General features: G+C 40.7%; 1 protein-coding gene across 1 annotated transcript in view; it reads left to right on the top strand.

Moving 5' to 3' along the window:
• The window catches only part of ETV7 (ETS variant transcription factor 7), a 30620-nt gene extending 10172 nt beyond the window's left edge, over positions 1-20448 (top strand). The window contains exons 5-10 of the mRNA XM_044675287.1: positions 2488-2652; positions 7508-7633; positions 11914-12144; positions 13164-13306; positions 18545-18645; positions 19986-20448. Of these exons, the coding sequence (XP_044531222.1) occupies positions 2488-2652; positions 7508-7633; positions 11914-12144; positions 13164-13306; positions 18545-18645; positions 19986-20103 (884 nt within the window). The 3' untranslated portion in view covers positions 20104-20448. The remainder of the gene's footprint in view (positions 1-2487; positions 2653-7507; positions 7634-11913; positions 12145-13163; positions 13307-18544; positions 18646-19985) is intronic.
• The last annotated feature ends 569 nt before the right edge of the window (positions 20449-21017 follow it).

Raw genomic sequence — 21017 nt, 5'->3', positions numbered from 1 at the left:
TCCTCCTTCTCCTTCTCCTCCTCCTCCTCTTCCTCTTCCTCCTCCTTCTCCTTCTCCTTCTCCCCCTTTCCTCCTCCTTCTCCTCTTTCTTCTTTTTCTCCTCCTCCTTCCCCTTTTCTTTTGAGCCATTCTCAAAGTGTAGCAACCCCTTTCATAACCCAATCCCATAGAGGCTTTAATTTGCTCTGTTTCTACTCTGGACCACTTTAGAATCTGCCCCATCCCAGGTAGTTGTTTTCCTCCCCACCCTAGAGTTCTCCATAATGATGCCTGCTTTAGTGCTGAGTTGGAGCAATCCATTAGGCTCTGCCTCCACTACCCTGGCTTTTCATCCTTTCTAATAATGATTTGACTAAATTGCGTTGTTTTACTTTCCCAACAGGAACCTGAGTAAAGAAGAAGAGCAAAACCAGTCTTACTTGCCTTTTTGACTCATAACAAAATAGTTCTTGAATGTTATTCTTCTCCCTCTCCCCCTCTTTCCCAGTTCCTACATTTCTCTTTCCATTCACTGCAGAATTGCACAATTGTGTGTCTAGGGAGAACAAATTAATCACTCTTAAGACATTATTTATAGTCTCCAGGATTATGCCCTAGTGGAAGGAGGTGGGCCATGGCAGACACATGGCCCAGTGACAGAGCTGTCTAGGTACCACACCCACATCTTCATCTCCCTCTTTTGCATCAAAATATTCACATCCCTGCTTTCCTTTTTGGAAAATGAAGGAGTGAAGGGAAAATCCTCTTCTTTTGGAGTCGTTAGTCCCAGTCTCTGAAACAGAACCGGTAGAGTAGTTTTAGTAGGTGGAATTTCCTTAAATTCAAAGAGTGACAAAGCACTTCATCAACAAACATTCATACTTGAGATAACATTTGAACTCAGATCTTCCCTAACTCTAAGTCTATCCACTATGTGTGAAGTATGTGGTGCTTAATAATTGCCCTTTGTGACAGAGAAAAAAGGAAGGTCTTGTTCAGTTGTTATTTCCAGGTCAGCTGGGTTTGAATAACCCAGATGGGTGTCAGAGAGAGTACATGTAAGGGAGTAGAATGAGAGTTGTAGAGAATTCTTTCTGGGGTTCTAGGGAAAGTGAAGCACCCCTAAAGGGCAGAAGCCCCAGAAAACTCACAAAATGCTAAATAATAAACAATAGTGCAATTTCTCAAAGCATTTTGTGGTCTACAAAGTACCTAGAGAATTGCTTGGGGCCCTAAGAGGTCCAATGTTTGGCCCAGGGTCACAACCAGTATGAGTCAAAAACAGAATTTGAACTCTGTGTCCTCCTTCCTTGAAGGCAGGCTCTCTGGCCAACTGATTGCTACTCAGGGTAAGTAATGGTTCCTTTAAAAGGTAAAGGAGACTCTGAGAGGTAGAGAAGACTGCTGGATTTGGATTCTGTCCAAATCTTCATTACCCCATTGACCGTAGTCATCCTTGGGGTTTTCTGGGCAAGAATACTGGAGTAGTTTGCCATTTTCTTCTCCAGTGGATCCAGCAGAACCTTATGTCAGACAATCAGAGGTTAAGTGACTTGCCCATGGTCATAGATTTAGAAGCATCTGAGGCCAGATTTGAATTTGGATCTTCCTGATTCCAAACCCAACACTCCACCAAGCCACCTAGCTGCTTCCTAGGCATATAGGGGTTAAGTGACTCGTAGAAGGTCACACAGTTACTGTCTGAGGCTGGATTTGAACTCAGGTCCAAAACTGTAACTGCTGAGCCACAACTGTCTCTTGGAGCCAGAGGACTCAGATTCACATCCTGGCTCTGGGGCAAGTCATTTTCATTTGTGTTCAGCTCTCCTGCTATTAGGTTTTTTTTTCATCCTTTCTTTTTTACACTGATGCTAATAAAATAAGGAGAAATTTGAAAATGATGAAAGTAATTAACACCATGCACATAATTGAGGGAAAATGGGGGGGGGGAGGGAAGAATTGGGAAAAGAGGGCAGTTCTCCTGAAGGAAGCTTCAAAGAGGGGTTTAGGGTGATTGGGGAAGTGTGGCCCACCAGCCTCCTTCAAGAGGAACTGCTTCTATCCTTTTGGGTACCTGATGACCACCTGATGACTGACCGCCCCTCTTAGCACCCCTTTCCTCCTCTTCTTCATCACTTCCCTATTTGGACAGTATCTCTGGGCCCAAACCACTTGACTGGCAGCTTGGAACAGTACAAAGAACTACAAAGTTCAAGTGGGACTCGAAATGATCTTTGAGGTTTCTTCTGGCTCCCAATTCTTGGGCTATCTGGGCTCTGTCCTGAAGTCATCAGAGCAGGAAACCTATTTGTGGTTTTTCCATCTGAGCTTCCTAAGTTCTATCTCCATCCCATGCTCCCTGTGGGACCTTGGGCAGGTTCTCTGAGCCTCTGTTTTCTCATCTGTAAAAAGAACAGATGGGTTTAGAAAGTCCCTTTCTAGCTCTGTGATCTCACACCCAGGGCATCAGTGGTTCCCATTCTGATTTGTGTCTGTGGTTGGTTACAGGAATTCAGCCTTCACTGTGGAGTAAGGAGGATGTGATCCACTGGCTAAGATGGGCTGAGCAGGAATACTCTCTCCCACAGACAGTGGAGCACAATTTCGAAATGAATGGGAAGGCCCTCTGCATCCTGACCAAGGATGACTTCCGATACCGAGCTCCCGGCTCAGGTCAGCAGATGTACCAGACTTCAGTCTATGATATTTATCTCAAAAAGGAGATTATGCTGGGATGGGCATAAGATGGATGTGGTCAGTCGTGTCTGGCAGGAAAGATGTCAGGGAAAGAGACCTACTTGTGGCTTTTCCATCTGACCCTCTCACTCTCATCTCAGCTGAGGTTTTTCTCTGCTTTGCATTTGACCTTTGAGCAGGAGAAGGTGGCTTCCATTCAGGGCTGGGTCTCTGGCAAAATTGAGACTAAAGCTGTTTGTCACGATTTCTCCTACTCAGTGGTCCCCCTCTTTCTTGTTCCTCTTCCAGTGTTTACCACAAATGTATATTTATGCCCGGTAGTCTCAGGCTTCCCCACCCTCAAGAAAGGATCTGACAAACTCCTTTATAAGTGGGCATAAGTGATTGATCACTCAGAACTTCCTTCCCTATGATTTGTCATATTTTTAATATAATTTAATTTTTAAATTTTTTTCCTTTTTTATTTAGAATATTTTTTTAAACCCTTAACTTCTGTGTATTGGCTCCTAGGTGGAAGAATGGTAAGGGTGGGCAATGGGGGTCAAGTGACTTGCCCAGGGTCACACAGCTGGGAAGTGTCTGAGGCCGGATTTGAACTATTTAGAATATTTTTCTGTAGTTACATGATTCAGAATCCCTCACCCCCTGCTCTTTCCTCCCCCCTCCCAAATCCGACAGGCAGTTCCACTGGGTTATACATGTATCATTGTTCAAAACCTATTTCTATGTTATTCGTATTTGCAATAGAGCGATCCTTTAACATGGGATTTGTCATATTAATGTGGATTAAGTCATAGATTCCTAACCTGGGGACTGGGAACTTGAATTTTTAGTATTCGAACAACGATTTCAAAATAACTCGTTTATTAAGTGTTTTGTTTTATGCAATTAAAAACATTATTCTGGGGCAACTGGGTAGCACAATGGATGGCCTGGAGTCAGGAGAAGTTGGGGGCAAATCTTGTTTCAGACATTTCCTAGCTCTGTGGCCCCGGGCAAGTCACTTCATCCTGATTGTCTAGCCCTTGCCTCTATACTTACTGTCTTTGAACTGGTACTAAGACAGAAATAAGGGTTTAAAAAACAAAATCATTATTCCGAAAATGGGTCCTGAATCTGTCATTTTTGTGATGTGTTTGGGTTTGAAGAGACAAATGTCTCCTCTGCCTAATCCAGAGACTGGTCTTGGTCTCAGCTGGCTTTGGGCTGCGTTTTCTCTGTTAAGTAAGCCTACGAATCACAAGAATCAAAGAGGAAAGTTGTGACAACTTTCCATTTCCTCCTCTTTCTCTTCTCCTCCTCCTCCTCCTCCTCCTCCTCACTCCTCACTTCCTATTACAAAGTTCCCCAATTTAGCATCCCTCCTGGGGCTGCTAGAATGTTTGATTCTCTCATTGAGGAGCTGGAGGGCATGAACTTCCTTCCCTTAAAAGGGTCTATTCTCTCCCTGAAGATTTGAAGGGAATTCACTTTGCCTGGGAAGTCTCTATTCCTTGCTGCCTTTCACCCTTGATATAGCTATGGCTTCAGAAAGATAGAGGATTGAGGGGCAGCTATGTGGCTTAATGGCTAGAGAGTCAGGCTTAAAGATGAGAGGTCCTGGGTTCAAATTTGGACTCAGACACTTCCTAGCTGTGAGACCAGGGGCAAGTCCCTTCACCCCAATTCTCTAGCTCTTATCACTCTTCTGTTGTGGAATCATTCTAAGATGAAAGGGAAGGGTTTTAAAAAAAAGAAGATAAAGAGTAGAATGCGACTAGGACTTCCCCTAGGGGAGGGGATATCCTGAAGGATGGGAGAGGCTGCTGCTTTATAAGGAAAAAAAGTAAGATGTGACCAAGACTTGTCCTATATCAATTATGCTAATTTCATAGGGTTTTGAACTAGAACAGTGATTCCCAAAGTGGGTGCTACTGCCCCCTGGTGAGTGCTGCAGTGATCCAGGGAAGCAGTGATGGCCATAGGGGCATTTATCTTTCCTATTAATTGCTATTAAAAAAAAAAGATTAATTTCCAGGGGGCTAAGTAATATTTTTTTCTGGAAAGGGGGTGGCAGGCCAAAAAAGTTTGGGAACCACTGAACTAGAAGGAACTTTATTATTTTTTTCAGGCAGCAAAGATATTTTTCAGGTTTATTTTTTTTCTCATGAAAACATTTTAAAAGAAACTCACATTATTTCTGACTCCTCCCAAATAATGTAGAATAAATTGATTGTAGGAATGCCTGGAGCTTTACTCTATAAACAGAGGGATTTAGATCAGTGTTTCCTTTAAAAAATTTTTTCTAATTAATTAATTAATTAAGAATATTTTCCCATGGTTCCATGATTCATGTTCTTTCCCTCCTATCTTAGAAGGAACTTTATAGAGATCATCTGACTATGACTATAGGACTCCTATAACTACAGGAGAAGCAATACAGCAAGCATCAGGGCAGAAATTTGAACCCAGGTCCTCTGACTTCTGCCAGTACTCTTTCTCCCTACCTCCAGCCCCCTATTCATTTTATAGATGAGGAAACTGGGATTTGGCCAAGATTACACTCTGGTAAAGAGCAGAGTTGGTATCCCAACCAAGGACCTCTGGAGGCAAAGCCAGCTTTCTTTTCACTGCCTCACTGCCTTTTTGTTCTTCCCATCCCTTTCCCTTGTCATCACCCACTTTTTGCTAGGCAGCATGGTAGGTGGGGAGAAAGCTAGATGAGACTGCCTCAAGGTCCTAAGCTCAGCTATGCCACTGACTCACTGTGTGACTTCAGGCAGGTCACTTTCCAACCGTGGGCTTTAGTTTATCTGTAGAATTAGAGGCTGGGCTAAATGGTCTTTAGAGGTCAGTCTCAGGGTTACATAGCCAGGATGGGTCAGAGAGAAGATTTAAGGTCTTCCAGGTCTTCTTGACTCAGAGGCAAGCTCTTTGCTCACCACTTGGCAGTGCAAAAATTATTCCTTCTATTTTAAAGTCTAGCCTAAGGGGCAGCTAAGTGATATTGTAGCTAGAGTGCCAGGCTGGAGGCATGAAGATCTGAGGTCAAATCCAGCCTCAGACACTTATTAGCTGAGTGACCCTGGGTAAGTCATTTTGCCCTGTTTGTCTCAGTTTTCTCATCTGTAAAATGAACTGGAGAAGGAAATAGTAAGCTACTCGTGTCTTTACAGGACCACAAATGACCGAATGATAAAATCTAAAGGCCCTTCTGATTTGGACATTCCATGAATCTAAAGCCTACCATCTCCACTGGGCTCAGAAACCAAGAGCCATTCCCTTCCCTACTTCTGCCATATACCAAAGGAAAATAACACAACAAAAAGTTTCTGCTTTACCTCCTCTGAGTCCTATCTACTCACATCCTTGCTGGGTGACAGGAATTTTTGTGAGAAAATATTTAAAGTTAAGGTCATGATTGTCAAATATTCAATGACTCCTTTGACAAGTCATGCCCCCTGTTGGGGTTTCAGTTGGTTACCTAAAGAATTAGGAGATTGGACTAGGGAGCCATTAAAATCTTTCCCATGAGCCCTCACATAATATTTGCATTCAGTCTTCAAGCCTCAAGCAAAAAGCGCAAGTGAAAAGAAGCATTTATAAGTCTAAGTAAAAAAAAATGTATAAGCAAAAAGTCTTAAGAATTTTTTTGACACTTTTGGAAGGACCTATGGGGAAAACAGTTAGAGGCAGGAGATCCTTTAGGCTCTCTTCAGCCCCCTAACTATACCAAAGAAGAAGTTGTCTGCTGGCCCTAGCTGGGATGGCAGTCAAGGAATTCAATTCAATTCAACAAACATATATTAGATACTTCTGCTGAGGAAAAGGAAAGAGGATATTTCAAGTCCTTGCACAGTCATTTCTTGTTTTTTGAAAGCAGAGGCCTTGCCCAAAGCAAAGTTCTGAAAGCTTCATGAGACTGGGGATTGAAGAAGGGATCTTAGAGGCCATAGAGTTCATCCTCCTCATTTTATAGATGAGAAAACTGAGGAACAAAAGGTTAAATGATTTACCCAGGGTCACACACAGTAAGTACCCAAGGCAGAATTTGAACGCAGGTTTTCCTAACTCTAAGCCCAGTATTTTAGACACTGTTTCACCTGCCTACCCAGGAGTATTTGGTCTGTGTCTGATGATGTGAAGGCTGTATTGACAGAACAAAATATCTTAATTCAATTCTGCAAACATTTGCTGAACACCTTCTATAGGCAGAGCACTGTGCTAAGCAATGGCAGGGGGATAATATTTGCCTGTCTATCTATCTATCTATCTATCTATCTATCTATCTATCTATCTATCTATCTATCTATCACACTTACCTTTAATCTTAGTATCAGTTCTAAGACAGAAAAGCATCTGAGGTCATGTCCTCTGGACTCCAGGCCTGGCTCTAGTTGTCCTGGGGAGTGGAAGGGGGATGTGGAGAAATAATATTTAAATCAAACACAATGCCCTCCCTAGAAAAAACTTACAGTCCAATAGAGGGGGGCAGGATATATATACAAGGCAGAGTTGTCAAAGAGACAAAGGATAGACTGAGTGTCCTTAAGGAAAGGAGAAAAGGGAAAGCTCACTTCCAGCTGGGGAGGATCCAGGTAAATCAGGGAGAAAGGGGCACTGGAGCCCACTGCTGAAGGAAAAGAGAGATTTCCTCAACTGCTCGAGGTGAGGAGGGAGTACATTCCGGGGCTGGGGACGGCCTCTTCTTCACGTGAGTGAATGAAAGGGATCCACTGCCCTTGCCTCTGGTTCAAGGGAGAACCATGTTTAGGCTGAAGGTGCAGCGTTTGCTCCCTTCTCAGTCAGGTTCATGGTCCTGGTCATCAGCTTCTCTCTTCCTTGCCACCAGGTGATGTCTTATATGAGCTGCTTCAGTATATTAAGACACAGAGGAGAGCCCTGGTCTGCGGACCCTTCTTCAGCTCGCCCTTCAGGTCTGGGATCCCTTTCCAGAAGCCTCTCTATCCTGTGGAAGGTGAGGCAGCCTTCTCATGTACTTTAAGAATTGTTTATTTTATTAACAGAATTTATTTACAAGTGCCTCAGGCCCTCCCTCCCCTCCCTGCATCATAGAAGGCATCACCTGGGAAACAGACAGACAGACAGACAGACAGACAGGCACACACACACACACACACACACACACTCACATACACATGTATACACATGCATATGCATATACCTATTTACACACATGCATACATTTACACACATATATACACACTTATACACATGTATGTGCACACATACACACATGCATATAAAAGCACATATACATGTGTGTACATTATGTCTTTCATGTTTCTATCTTTCAGTCCATTCTCTGGAGGTAACAGTCACAATTTATTCTTCAAGTAGGAAATCTGTAACTGCTTGATGTTCTCTTGGTTCTCCTCATTTCGCCGTTCATTATCCCATGTAGTTCTTTCCAAATTTTTTTTTAATCAGCCTGCTCATTGTTTCTTATGGCGCAGTAGTATTCCATCACAATCATTTGCCACAATTTGTCCAGCCATCCCCCAGTTGAGGGGCATCCTCTCCATTTCCAGTTTTTTTGCCACCACCTAATGAGTTGCTATCAATATTTCGGAATATACAGGTTCTTTCATGTACTTTTGTCACCATCCAGAAAACCTTCCTCTCTTTATTTCCAAATCTCAGGGCAGCTCCGGCCATGGGCAAAATTAGCTGTGGGCAACTGTGTAAATTTGGGCAAGCCTCTTCCCTTCTCTGGAAAGCAGAGAGCTGGGCCTGGAATCAGGAAGACTACTTTTGTGTTCAAGTCTGGCCCCAGAAAATTCCTTTCTGTGTGACCCTTAATGCAAGCCACTTAATGTCATTTACCTTTATTTTCTCATCTGTAAAATGAGCTGTTAAAGGAAATGGCAAACCACTCCTGTATCATTGCCAAGAAAACTCCATAAGGGGGTGATGAAGAGTCAGACAGGACAGAAAAATGACTCAACAACCAACTTTCCCTTTCTGGGTTCCGATTTCCCCACCTGTAATAATAATAACAATAATTAGCATTGCAAACATAATCTATATCAAATTGCTTGCCTTCTCAAGAAGGGGGAAGAGGAGGGAAAGAATGTGGGACTTGAAATTTTAAAAAACAAATGTTAAAAATTATTTTTACATGGAACTTGAAAAAATTTACAAATTTTTAACACCCCCCCACACAGCATTTCTATGGTGCTTTGATGTTTACAAAGTGCTTCACATAGTTACCTTATTAATCCTCCCAATAATCTTGAAAGATAAATGTCATTATTATCTTCATTCTACAAATGAGGAACCTGAGGCTGAAAAAAAGGTTAAGTGATTTGCCCTGGGTTACACAAGGTATGAGACAGAACCCCAAGTCAAGTATAACACTTGATCATAGTTACCATCTGTAAAATAGGGTGAGGGTTGGGGAGATCAGTCAGGATGTGCTGGTAAAGATTTGTTTGCTTTTTTAAAAATCCTTATCTTCCATCTTAGCATCAATACTGTGTCCTGATTTCAAGGCTCATCTTCCTGAGTTCAAATCTAGCTTCATACTCTTCCTAGCTGTGTGACCCTGGGCAAGTCACTTAACCTCCATTGCCTAGCCCTTACTGCTCTTCTACCTTGGAACCAATTCATGGTATCGATTTTAAGACAAAAGTTATGGGTTTAAAAAAATTTTGCCTAGCTCTTACTGATTTTTTCCCTTGGAACCAATACTTAATATTGATTCTAAAATGGAAGGTGAGGGTTTTTTGTTTGTTTTTTAAAAGACAATAGATGTAGTTCTGGGAGAGGAGCACTGAGGCCACTTGTCCCCTTTGGAGTGTCCTGAGAGGCATTTGCTCAGGCCACAGGAACTACTGTCACATTAAGAAGAAAGCATCCTCTCCACCATGTTGGCAAAAGGGGGCTCCAAGCCCTGGTCAGCCTGGCTTAGTTAAGGCTCTGCTGGTGGCTGGGCATGAGCCCACATCTCCCCTCCCAAGCAGAACTTCCACATCCTAGGATTCCTCTTCTCTTCTAGGCCAGAGGTGATCACAGAACAGATAAACTAATTGGTGTTGCTATGCTGACCCTCTTGGGTACCAAATGTCATCACTCAGGATGCTTTAAGAGACTCCTGAAGGAATACATACTAATGACTTCCCTGAAATGGACATTTCAGGTAAGTTGAGGAATGGTGGAGAAGACTCTTTCGCACAGACGGATATTTCCTGGCTCCTTTGACACCACACACTGAGAAGGAGAAGGAGATACTGAATACTCTTTTTTTCAAAGGACTCTTCCTTCTCTAGCGCAGCACCTGGACCCAGGCTGATGGGAGGAGAGGCAGAGATGTCAGTAGGCACCGTCAGGGCTTTGGATTTCAGGAAACCCAACTTTTATTGGGTTAGTTTATGCATATGTGCATATATACATGTGTATTGCCCAAGTATACACATGTTCACATGTATATTTAATTTCTTAGTAGTATTATTTGTTGATTTTTCTTTAATATAAATGGTAAAATCACGAATCCAAAGACAACAAAGTATAAATATTGTTAGTTATTAACAATTAGGGATTCAAACCAGCAAAAATACTACTAATTAGATATTAAGAACAGGATATAATTATTAAAAAAATTTTTTTAATCCCTTACCTTTGGTCTTAGAATCCGCACCAAGTATTGATTCTAAGGCAGAAGAATGGTGAGGGCGAGGCAATTGGAGTTAAATAACTTACCCAGGATCACATAGGTAGGAAGTATCTGAGGCCAGATTTGAACTCAGGACTTCCCATCTCCAGGCCTGGCATTCTATCCACTGCAAAATATAATTGTTATGCGATTCTTAACTATATAAAATATAATAAAACAACAATATAAAATATAAATGTATTAAATTAATTTAAATATATTAAATTCAAATTAAAACAAATATATGAAATAAATTAATAGAAGATATAATAAAAAATAATGAGCTTGTCCTGTGAAGGAGTGTTTCTGATTCTATTTATTGCCTACTGTTTGACAATTTGTTACCTGTGTAGCACTACCTTATGAGTAGCTAGCACTTTCCCAAGTCAAATATTGTTAAAATGTAGTTTGTTATGAATAAAGTGGGAATTTGGGAATTTATAGTTTGATTTTATATTATTCTTAAAGTATAAGTTTAAATTTTAATTATGGGCAGCTGGGTGGTTCAGTGGATTGAGAGCCAGGCCCAGAGATGGGAGGTCCTGGATTCAAATCTGACCTCAGACACTTCCTAGCTGTGTGATCTTGGGCAAGTCACTTAGCCCCCATTGCCTAGCTCTTACCACTCTTCTGCCTTAGAACCAATACACAGTATTCATTCTAGGACAGAAGGTAAGGATTTAAAAACAAAACAAAAACATTTAGTTATTCTTTAATTCCTAAAGTTAAGTAACCTACATATAGTTTACCAAAAATGCAACTTAACTAAAATATTTCCAATTCTGTATCCTCTTAGTCTTCAGATAAATAAGATCTCATGTTAAATTATAAAAACATATAAATTTTACACTCTAGTAAAAAGCAAAAAAAAAAAGCAAATTATAAATAGGGTTACATTATCTAAGTACTGAGTTGAGAAAACTTACCATTTGTTGGGTTACATTTGGTTTATATTTGCTGCAGTATAAATTATAGTATTGTGATATGTTTTATATGATTTTAATTTTTAAAATATATTCTTTAAGAATAAATGTTTTGGGGGCAGCTAAGCAACACAGTGGATGGAGCTCCAGGTCTGGAGTTCCAATCTGACCTCAGACACTTCCTAGCTGTGTGACCCTAGGCAAGTCACTTATCACCCTAGTTGCCTAGCTCTTACCACTCTTCTGCCTTGGAACTAATATTTGTATTGATTCTAAGACAGAAGAAAGGGGTTAAAAAAACAACAACTAGCAGGGAATCTCAGAGATCATCTATTTCAATCTCCTCATTTTATAGATGAGAAAACTGAGACCCAGAGATTTAATGACTTGCCCAGTATCACGTAGGTGACTGAGTTGCTCTCTGAACTCAGATCTTCTGACTGAAACCCAGAACACTTTCCACTATTCCACATAGACCTAGTAGGTACCCTACCAAAAAATAAGTATCGGTTAGATTGGATTGCAGGTAAAAGCCAATGCTTGACAGGACACTGGTTACACATGCCACACTGATCCCTCCAGAAAGCATGGCAAGACACTGCCTGGAGAAAAGTTCTAAAGACTAGGTGAGAAAACCAATATTTTCGCATTTTTTTGCAGGGAGGAATAGCCCCTTACTACCTACCTCTCAAGGAGTTCTCCTATCACACCTTCGGGACAAGGTGTCCAGCAATACCTCTGGCCAACTGCATCCTACCTCTCTGCCAAAAGGGACTTTCTTCAGGGAAGAGCCACTCAATCTCTCCCACCCATCAGATGTCACCTATAGGGCAGAAGTCATTTCTTCCTTTCATAGAACAAAGCAAACCTCTACTGATGGAAAACTTGCAGGTGAGTGGAAGGGTACTCTGGCTTCCATATAGAAAGGGAGGATGTCAATGCATGAAACGTATTTATAGGAGAAAATTTTAAAATTTGAGTCCATTCATTAATCATTTTTTAAAATTTTAGTACATTCGCTAATAATTTTTAAAATTTGAGTCCATTTGTTAATCATTTTTAAAGTTTGAGTCCATTTGTTTATAATTTTTAAAAAATTGAGTCCATTCGTTAATATTTTTTTAAAAATTGAGTCTGTTAATAATGTTTAAAATGAGTCATTTGTTAATAATTTTTAAAATTTGAGTCCATTTGTTAATAAGTTTTTAAATTTGAGTCCATTTGTTTATAATTTTAAAAAATTTCAATCATTTGTTAATAATTTAAAAAATTTGAATCCATTTGTTAATAATTTTAAAAAATTAATCTATTTGTTAATAAATTTTTAAATTTTATGTCTGTTAATAAATTTTACCTATTAGGTAATTTAAAATTTTAATTACATAAAAAAAGAGTAATTACTTTTGGGAAAGGAAGTTTCTCCAGTTCATTTAATATTACTTATTTAGCACCAAGTGTGGCAGGTGAGGAGCTCAAGCTAATTAATTAAATGAGAACAGTATCATAGTTTTATTAAAGATTAAAAAAATATCCAACATGCTCCTAGATTTCTCTAGAACTCAGGTAGAAATGAAAAGAAGTTGGGGGCAGTTAGGTAGTTCAGTGAACAGACAGCCAGACCTAGAAAATGGGAGGTTCTGAGTTCAAATCTGACCTCAGACCCTTCCTAGCTGTGTGACCCTGGGCAAGTCACATACCCCCCATTGCCTAGTCCTTACCACTCTTCTGCCTTGGAACCAAAACTTAGAATTGATTCTAAGATAGAAGGTAAGGAGTTAAAAAATAATTAAAAAAAAAAAATGATTGCTCCTTACCTCCTTCCCCATTACCCCTGCTTCATTTTACTTGGAAAAACCCTTTCTAGGCAGCATACTTCTATCCCATGTGTGTTGTACTCTGATCTACTCCAGACTGCCGCTTGCTATGGGATTATGTGTACCAATTGCTCTCAGACAGCAAGTATGAGCCCTATATCAAGTGGGAGGACAAGGACTCCAAGGTCTTCCGAGTGGTTGATCCAAACGGACTTGCCAGGCTCTGGGGAAATCACAAGGTAGGCTGGGGCTCTGGGGCTACAAGAAGACCTCACAAGTTTTTCTTTGGGGGTTGGCAGCTGGCGTGAAAGGGGGAAGGCAGCCTATCCAGCAGGTCCATGGAATAAATATTTGTTGGAACAAATTGAATCACTGGAATGCTTAAGCCTTCAGACTGTAATTTGTGTGAAGCCTTTTATTCCATTTCAAATGAGGAATATTGAAGAATAGATGCTGAGCTCTTTTATAAATTGGGAGAATCAATAGAACAAATTTGTATTTTCCCGAGCTAAGGGGCTCTAGTGTGGAGATCTCTTTATCATCTCTGATAATCTGATAAGGAAATAAGGACAGGACAAGGAAGTTGTCTTTTACCTCATGCTTCCAGCTCTGGCTCTTGCAGCATGGAATTTATTATATATATTTCAAGACTCATTTCACACAAAAGAACCCCCCTGAAACTTTGCAGATGTGCAGAAGTTACAAATTATGTCACATCAAAACACAAAACATTGGCTTCAGAATAGACCAAGGCCAAGGCTGAATTTTGACTAGGTTCTTATCAGAAAGCCAAGTTGGGGAGTATCTTGGCCTTGGCTATACCAGATGGCAGCATTCCTTGCTGTGTTAACAGTGTTAACCCTTTAAATTCAGGTTTGATAGGAACTTAAAGCTTTTCAATAAGGCCACAATACTTTTCAACAAGAAATCACAAGGATCACAAAAGGGGTCAAAAGAGGAGTCTCAGATTTTTATCTATTCTCTTATTGACTTCCCACACTCTAGTGGATAAAACTCTAGGCCCGGAGTTGGGAAGACCTAAGTTCAGATTCTCTCTCAGACACTTCCTAGCTGTGTGACCCTGGACACATCACTTCACCTTGTTTGCCTCAGTTTCTACACCTGTAAAATGAGCTGGAGAAGGAATGGCAAACCAATCCAAGAAAACCCCATGAACAGGATGGTCCATGGAGTCATGAAGAGTTGGACAGGCTGAACAACAACTTATTATTATTATTTTACTAGACCTAACATTTCATTGGTGTGAGGAGTTCCCAGTGAAGGATTCCTTCTACCAATGTAGATTGATACCATTTTACAATTTAAAATCTTTAAGATTTCTTGGAACACTCACTGACAACATAAATGACTTATCCAGGGGCTTATGGTCAGAATGTATCAGAGGTGGGACTGGAATTCAGATCTCCCCTGTTCAAGGGCCTTGGCATAGTGCCGCATTGCTGTAATAATAATAATAATTGTTATTATTATTATTATTAGTAGTAGTAGTAGTAGTAGTAGCAGCAGCAGCAGCAGCAGTAGTAGTAGTAGTAGTAGTAGTAGTAGTAGTAGTAGTATCACTACTACTATTAATATGAAGAAAATCCTATACTCTCCATTTTAGACATAAGCCTGCCAAAAATATGTTGATTAATTCAGAGTATTAAAATCTAAGCACTTATGCTTGGCAAGAGAGAACCAAAAAATAGACAGTTAGCCTATGACCATGAAAATCTCTGACAAAAGCCATTTTGGGGTAAGTCTATTATGTTCTCAAAACAAGAGGCACAATTCCATAATGAGATAAAGCCTAGTGACAAGGATGAGAGTGGATTTCAGTTGTTATTTTAATTTCATTAAAGCAGAACTATATTCATTTAACTTTCTGCTCACTCTTGGAAAACAGCCTAAAGCCACTTAATCTTACCCTTCATGGATTCTTGCTTCCAGTGGACAAAGGTGAACACTAGCATAGTTATGACATCAACTAGCCTCAACTGACATAAGCAGAGAGATTCCTTCCTTTAGACTAGTGATGGTGAACCTCTTAGAGACTGTGTGCCATGCCCCATCCTCTGCCCCACCCAGAGATCATGTGCTGTGCCCCCCCCCATCAGTGCTGGGCATGCCCCTCCCATACCTCACCCAGGGAAGGGAGAAAGCGTTCCTATTGAGCTGTTGGGCAGAGGGATGTGTGAAATGAGGAATGGCCTCAGCCTGGGTGTAGAGGAGGAGGGGGAATAAGTGCTCTCATTAGGCTGCTGGGCATAGGGGCAGGGATGTGAAAAAATGTCATCAGGCATGGTGTAGAGGGGGAGGGGAGCAGCTCCACCCAAGTCCCTCTGCCTTTCTAGTAATGAACTGTGGGGGAGGGTGGCTGCATGTCCACAGAAAGTGCTCTGTGTGCCATCTTTGACATGTGTGCCATAGGTTCACCATCACTGCTTTAGATCATTCCCCCACCCTTTTTTTTTTAATCCCTTGCCTTCTATCCTAGTGACAGTTCTAAGAGAGCAGGACAAGGACAAGGCAAATGAAATTAAGTGAATTGCACAAAGTTACACAGCTAGGAAGTGTCTGAGGCCAGATTTGAACCCAAATCCTCTAGTCTCCAGGCCTGGTGCTCTATCCACTGTGCTCCCTAGTTGCCCCTCGTGCAGTCATTTTTTCAGTTATGTCCAATTCTTCATGACTCCATTTGGGGTTTTCTTGGGGAAAGATACTGGAATGGTTTGCCATTTCCTTCTCCAGCTCATTTATACAAATGAGGAAATCAAAGCCAATAAAGTAAAGTGACTTGCCTAGGGTCCCATAGCTAGTAAGTGTCTGAGGCCAGATTTGAGGTCAGGAAGAGTCATCTTTCTGATTCTAGGTCCAACACTCTATCCACTGTGCCACCCAGCTTCCTAGGCTTTAAAATTTAAAAATATATTTTCTTAATATTTCTAAAAGAGGTAGCAGTTGGTCCATTAGTTTGACCCAAAGAAATGGTATTAACATTTGTATGATGATTTTTATAATGTTTTCAAGACTACCTTTGTATGGCATGAAGCATTATTTGTTTCAAGGAGAGGCTGCAAAGGCTTCCTGTTAGAAATGGTATAGAGGTAAATCTGGATCAGAAACTTCCAGGCTGTGTGACCCTGTGCAAGTCACTTAACCCCCATTGCCTAGCCCTTACTGCTCTTCTGCTTTGGAGCCAATACACAGTATTGATTCTAAGATGGAAGGTGTGGGTTTAAATTTACAAAAGTAAAAGAAAAAAGAAATCCTATGGAGGCCTGTCCCTGTACCAGCCTGGGGTGGGGTTTTGCTCCTTTCCTTTCCAATTTTAGGTTTTGTAAGAAATAAAATTAATATGAAAAGTGTTATAATGAATTTCTGGGACAAGATGGATGCCACTTTGAGTGACAAGATCGTCAGTTGGAGACCTTGGAATATACCCAGGTGCTATGAGCCAGGGCCAAAAGTCAATTGGAGCCAACCCTATAAATACCCATCATGCATAGCACAGGAGGGCTCATTCTGGAGCAGTCTTGGGTGGTGGGAGGTTCAAGAGAGGGAGGGTGGACCCTATATCTGCAATTCAACTTCCTTGTCCCAGAGACCTAGAGATCTATCATCAATAGAGCTGAGAGAGAGCAGTACCACTGTCATTCAAGAAGATCATCTATTCTTTGGCTTGGCTCCGACCAAGTCAAACCAGAGTTAGTGAGAGGGTGAAGAATCTCCAGCCTCTATCTGATTCAGCAACCTCTATAGCTTTGATCATCTCCTTAGATAAATAGCAATAGCATTCCCAGATCCTCTATCCTTTCCCTTGTTCCTAACCCTGTTAAGCCAGAATTAAATGCAGTTGTTTGATACCAAGTCAAAGATTGAAGTACCTTTTCTAAGTGGTGACTATATCTAAAGCCATTAGGAAGGGGAAGATAGTCACGCAGTCAGATTCACAGTCTTATCCAATCAGCTCATTAATAGCCCATATCAACATTCAAACCAACCCCAGGTTGAGGAACTAGAGAAGCTGACAACACACACAACTTCTCAGTGGTTCCCTGCCTGGGCAACTGTTGAAAGGAGACAGCTTGGCAGGCTCGGTCCAGCAGAGCCTGTCAGGTGGGGAGAAGCATAGCCCTCCTATTAGTAGCACTCACACAGAGGTCAGTGTGTGTGTATGTCCTCTTTCCCCATTCCCATTTTAACAAAAGATAGCTTTAGAAATATTATGGGTTTTATAGATTTATTAGTAGCCAATTGAAAATGAAGGCACATGTCATTCTAGCTTAGTTAGTTTAAAAGGCCCGCTGTTACCTGCCTCCACCATGCTGGATCAGGAGCAAAAAAAGAAAGAGCAAGTCCAGCCACTCAATTTTGTCCTCCTGTCTACGTCATCATGTAACTGTCTATATCATCACATAATGACAGGATGGCAGTGGGCTCATGGGAAATGTAGTTCAAGGACCCCAAAATTTCCAATAACACAGTTTGTATGATTTGATTATTTCTTTACAACTGCTTCATAACAGGCATGTCAGGTAGGGAGAAAAGAAATTATTATCTTCATTTGCCAAATGAGGAAACTGAGGTCCAGACAAATTTATTTCTTTCTTCTTGATTTTAATATTTTTCTAAAAGCCTTACCTTCCATCTTAGAATCAATACAGTGTATTGGTTCCAAAGGAGAAGAGCAGCAAGAACTAGACAATTGTGGTTAGGTGACTTGCCAAGGGTCACACAGCTAAGAAGTATCTGAGACCAGATTTGAACTCAGGATCTCCCATCTCTAGGCCTGGCTCTCTATCCACTGAGCCACTTAGATGCCCCCTAAAAACAAATTTTAGCCTTCAATTTTTTCTTAAAGTTTAAGCCAAATCCTTACCACTCCCTTTCTCCCCTCTCCCCTCCTGAGATGGCAAGCAAGCTGATATAGATTTTACATGTGTAATAGTTTAAAACATCTTTACATATTAGACCATTTTTGAAAGATGACTAAAATAAACAAAAGTGAAGAAATTGAGTGAAATATAATATCTCTCAGTCTGCATTCAGACCCCATCAGTTCTTTCTCTGGAGATAGATGGCATTGTTCTTCACTAGTCCTTGAGGATTGCCTGGGATCCCTGTATTGCTAAGAATAGCTAAGCCAGACAGGTTTGTGTTGAGGGAGAAGAGACAGGATTAGAATTCAGGTCTATGGCACCTTGTGCTTCCCATCACATCCCACTTTTGTCGCTTACTCTATCTCAACCACATGCATTTTTCAGCCTCTAAGTGAGTAATTTGAAAAGGAAATGAAATGCTCCCTCCCTCAAAAAGACTGTTCTTGTTCTCCCCAAGAAGACTACTCTTAATGCAAGCAGAGAGAACTAGGCAGAGACTTCTCCAGCAGCACCAGTAACTGGGCCCTTCAAGGTTTAGAATGGTTTGATAGCATCAGGTCCTATCAATCACACCATGCCTGCTTTCCCTTCCAGAACCGGGCCAACATGACCTACGAAAAGATGTCCAGGGCTCTTCGGCATTACTACAAACTGAATATTATCAAAAAGGAGCCAGGACAGAAACTTTTGTTCAGGTGAGAACAGCTCAGATGCTCTGGTCAAATGAGGAAGGGCTCAATGTCGGCATTTCTTCCTGACTTGGGTAGGTGAGCTCCTCATTTTTTAAAAAAGATATTTTATTTTACCAATTACATGTAATAACAATTTTCCACATAAGTTTTCTAAAGTTTTAAGATCCAAACTGTCTCCTTCTCTCCTTTCTCTTAAGCCGTTTAATCTGGGTTATACATGTATTATCACGTATAATAATATAAATATACATATATAAAATCATAAAAAATCATATAAAGAACAAAACCCCAAAATAAAAACCCAAATAAACTAAAGTGAAAAATAGTATACTTTTATCTGCAATCCAATTCTAGTCATTCTTTTTCTGAAGGTAGAGAACATTCTTTGTCATATAAGTCCCTCAGAATTGTTCTGCATCATTTATTGCTGTTACTATCACATTGGATTGTTCCACAATGTTTCACTTTCTGTGTACAATGTTCTCCTGGTTCTGCTTATTTCACTCTGCATCAGTTCATGGAAGTCTTTCCAGCTCTTTCTGAAATAATCCTGTTTGTCATTACTTTCAGCACAATCATATACACAGTTTGTTCAGCCATTCCCCAGTTGATAGATATCCCCTCAACTTCCAATTCTTTGTTGCCACAAAAAGAGCAGCTATAAATATTTTTGTACAAGCAGGTCCTCCTCCCCCCACTCTTTTAAAAAATCTCTTTGCAATAAGAATTTAGTAGTAGAATTACTGGATCAAATAGTGTGCATAATTTTATTTTTATTTTGAATATTTTCCCATAGTTACATGTTTCATGTTCTTTCCCTCTCTCCCAAACCCCCCTAAACCCCCTTAGCCAATGCACAATTCCACTGGGTTTTTACATGTATCATTTTTTCTTTTTTTTTTTTTTTAAACCTTTAACTTCTGTGTATTGGCTCCTAGGTGGAAGAGTGGTAAGGGTGGGCAATGGGGGTCAAGTGACTTGTCCAGGGTCACACAGCTGGGAAGTGTCTGAGGCCAGATTTTAACCTAGGACCTCCCATCTCTAGGCCTGACTCTCAATCTACTGAGCTACCCAGCTGCCCCCTTTACATGTATCATTGATCAAGACCTAATTCCATTTTATTGATAGTTGGACTAGAGTTATCGTTTAGTGTCCACATCTCCAATAATGAATGTCCCCATCAGCCTATGTGTTCAAGCAGTTGTTTTTCTACTGTTTCTCCTCCCACAGTTCTTCCTCTGAATGTGGCTAGTTTTCTTTCTTATAAGTCCCTCAGCCTGGTGTGCATAATTTTATAGGCCTTTTAAGCCCCTCATTTTTAACCTGGCTTTTTTGAATTCCAGGTTCCTGAAAACTCCTGATGAGATCGTTAAGGACAAAATCAGCAAGTTGGAGCAGCTGGAACACCAGGATCAGGAAGGACTGGATTTTAAGGAGGAGATGCTAGAAGTCTCCCCCTAAGAAAGGCAGAGATGTGTCTCTGATAAAGGAGAGTTTTTAACCTGAGGAGAAGAAAGAAGCAGCAGCCCACTCACCTTTTGCTCCAAGGCTTAGAGAAGTCAGAGATTATTGATGAAGGGCAAAAATGTGGAAGGAAGCATCCTTCAAGTGCTCTTCCAAGGATTCAAATCTGGGACTCAAATCTGGGCTTCTATCTAGGTCATCCCACAGCCACAGGATGCCAGAAGCCAAGACGGACAGTACTCTTGCCCCTACAGACCCTTTCCTTAAATGTCCTTTTGGAGAACTCTAGAGGACTGGGTCCCTTTCTTCAGACACTTTTTAATAGCAATCACATGATCACTATCTACAATCTCCCTCTGTTTCATTTATTTCCTTCATTCAACACAAACATTTTTATTAAGTGATATTGGTACTTAGATAATGAGGTTATTTATATAGTAATTTTGCTTTAAAGTTTGCAAGGTACTTTCATCTCTGTTATTTCATTTGAGATTTCTCACAACAACCCTAGTTATTATTATACCCATTTCCAGATGGGGAAACTGAGATTGAAAGAGGTAAAGGACATGCTCGGGGTCACACAGCTAAGACATGTCTGAGGCAATAATTATAGTTACTGCTAAGCTGTGGTCCATAGGAAGATCGATTATACAGAAAGGAGGCTAGATATTAGGAATCTGAATCCTGACTTTGTGACTTCTTGCCTGTGTGACCTCAGGTAAGTCACTTGACCCCTCTTGGTCTCAGTTTTCCTCATCTGAGTGAGAAAAGGGTTGGATTAGTTGGTTCCTGAGTTCTTTTCCATCTCTAAATCAGATTCTTGCCACTAACAAGTTAATGGTTTAGTAGACAGATAAAAGGAGCTTGGAGTCAGGAAGACCCATCTTCTTGAGTTCAAATCTTGCCTCAGA

Source organism: Gracilinanus agilis, chromosome 4, assembly GCF_016433145.1.
Source record: "Gracilinanus agilis isolate LMUSP501 chromosome 4, AgileGrace, whole genome shotgun sequence".
Taxonomy (NCBI): domain Eukaryota; kingdom Metazoa; phylum Chordata; class Mammalia; order Didelphimorphia; family Didelphidae; genus Gracilinanus; species Gracilinanus agilis.
This window is presented reverse-complemented; position numbering and strand designations above follow the sequence as displayed.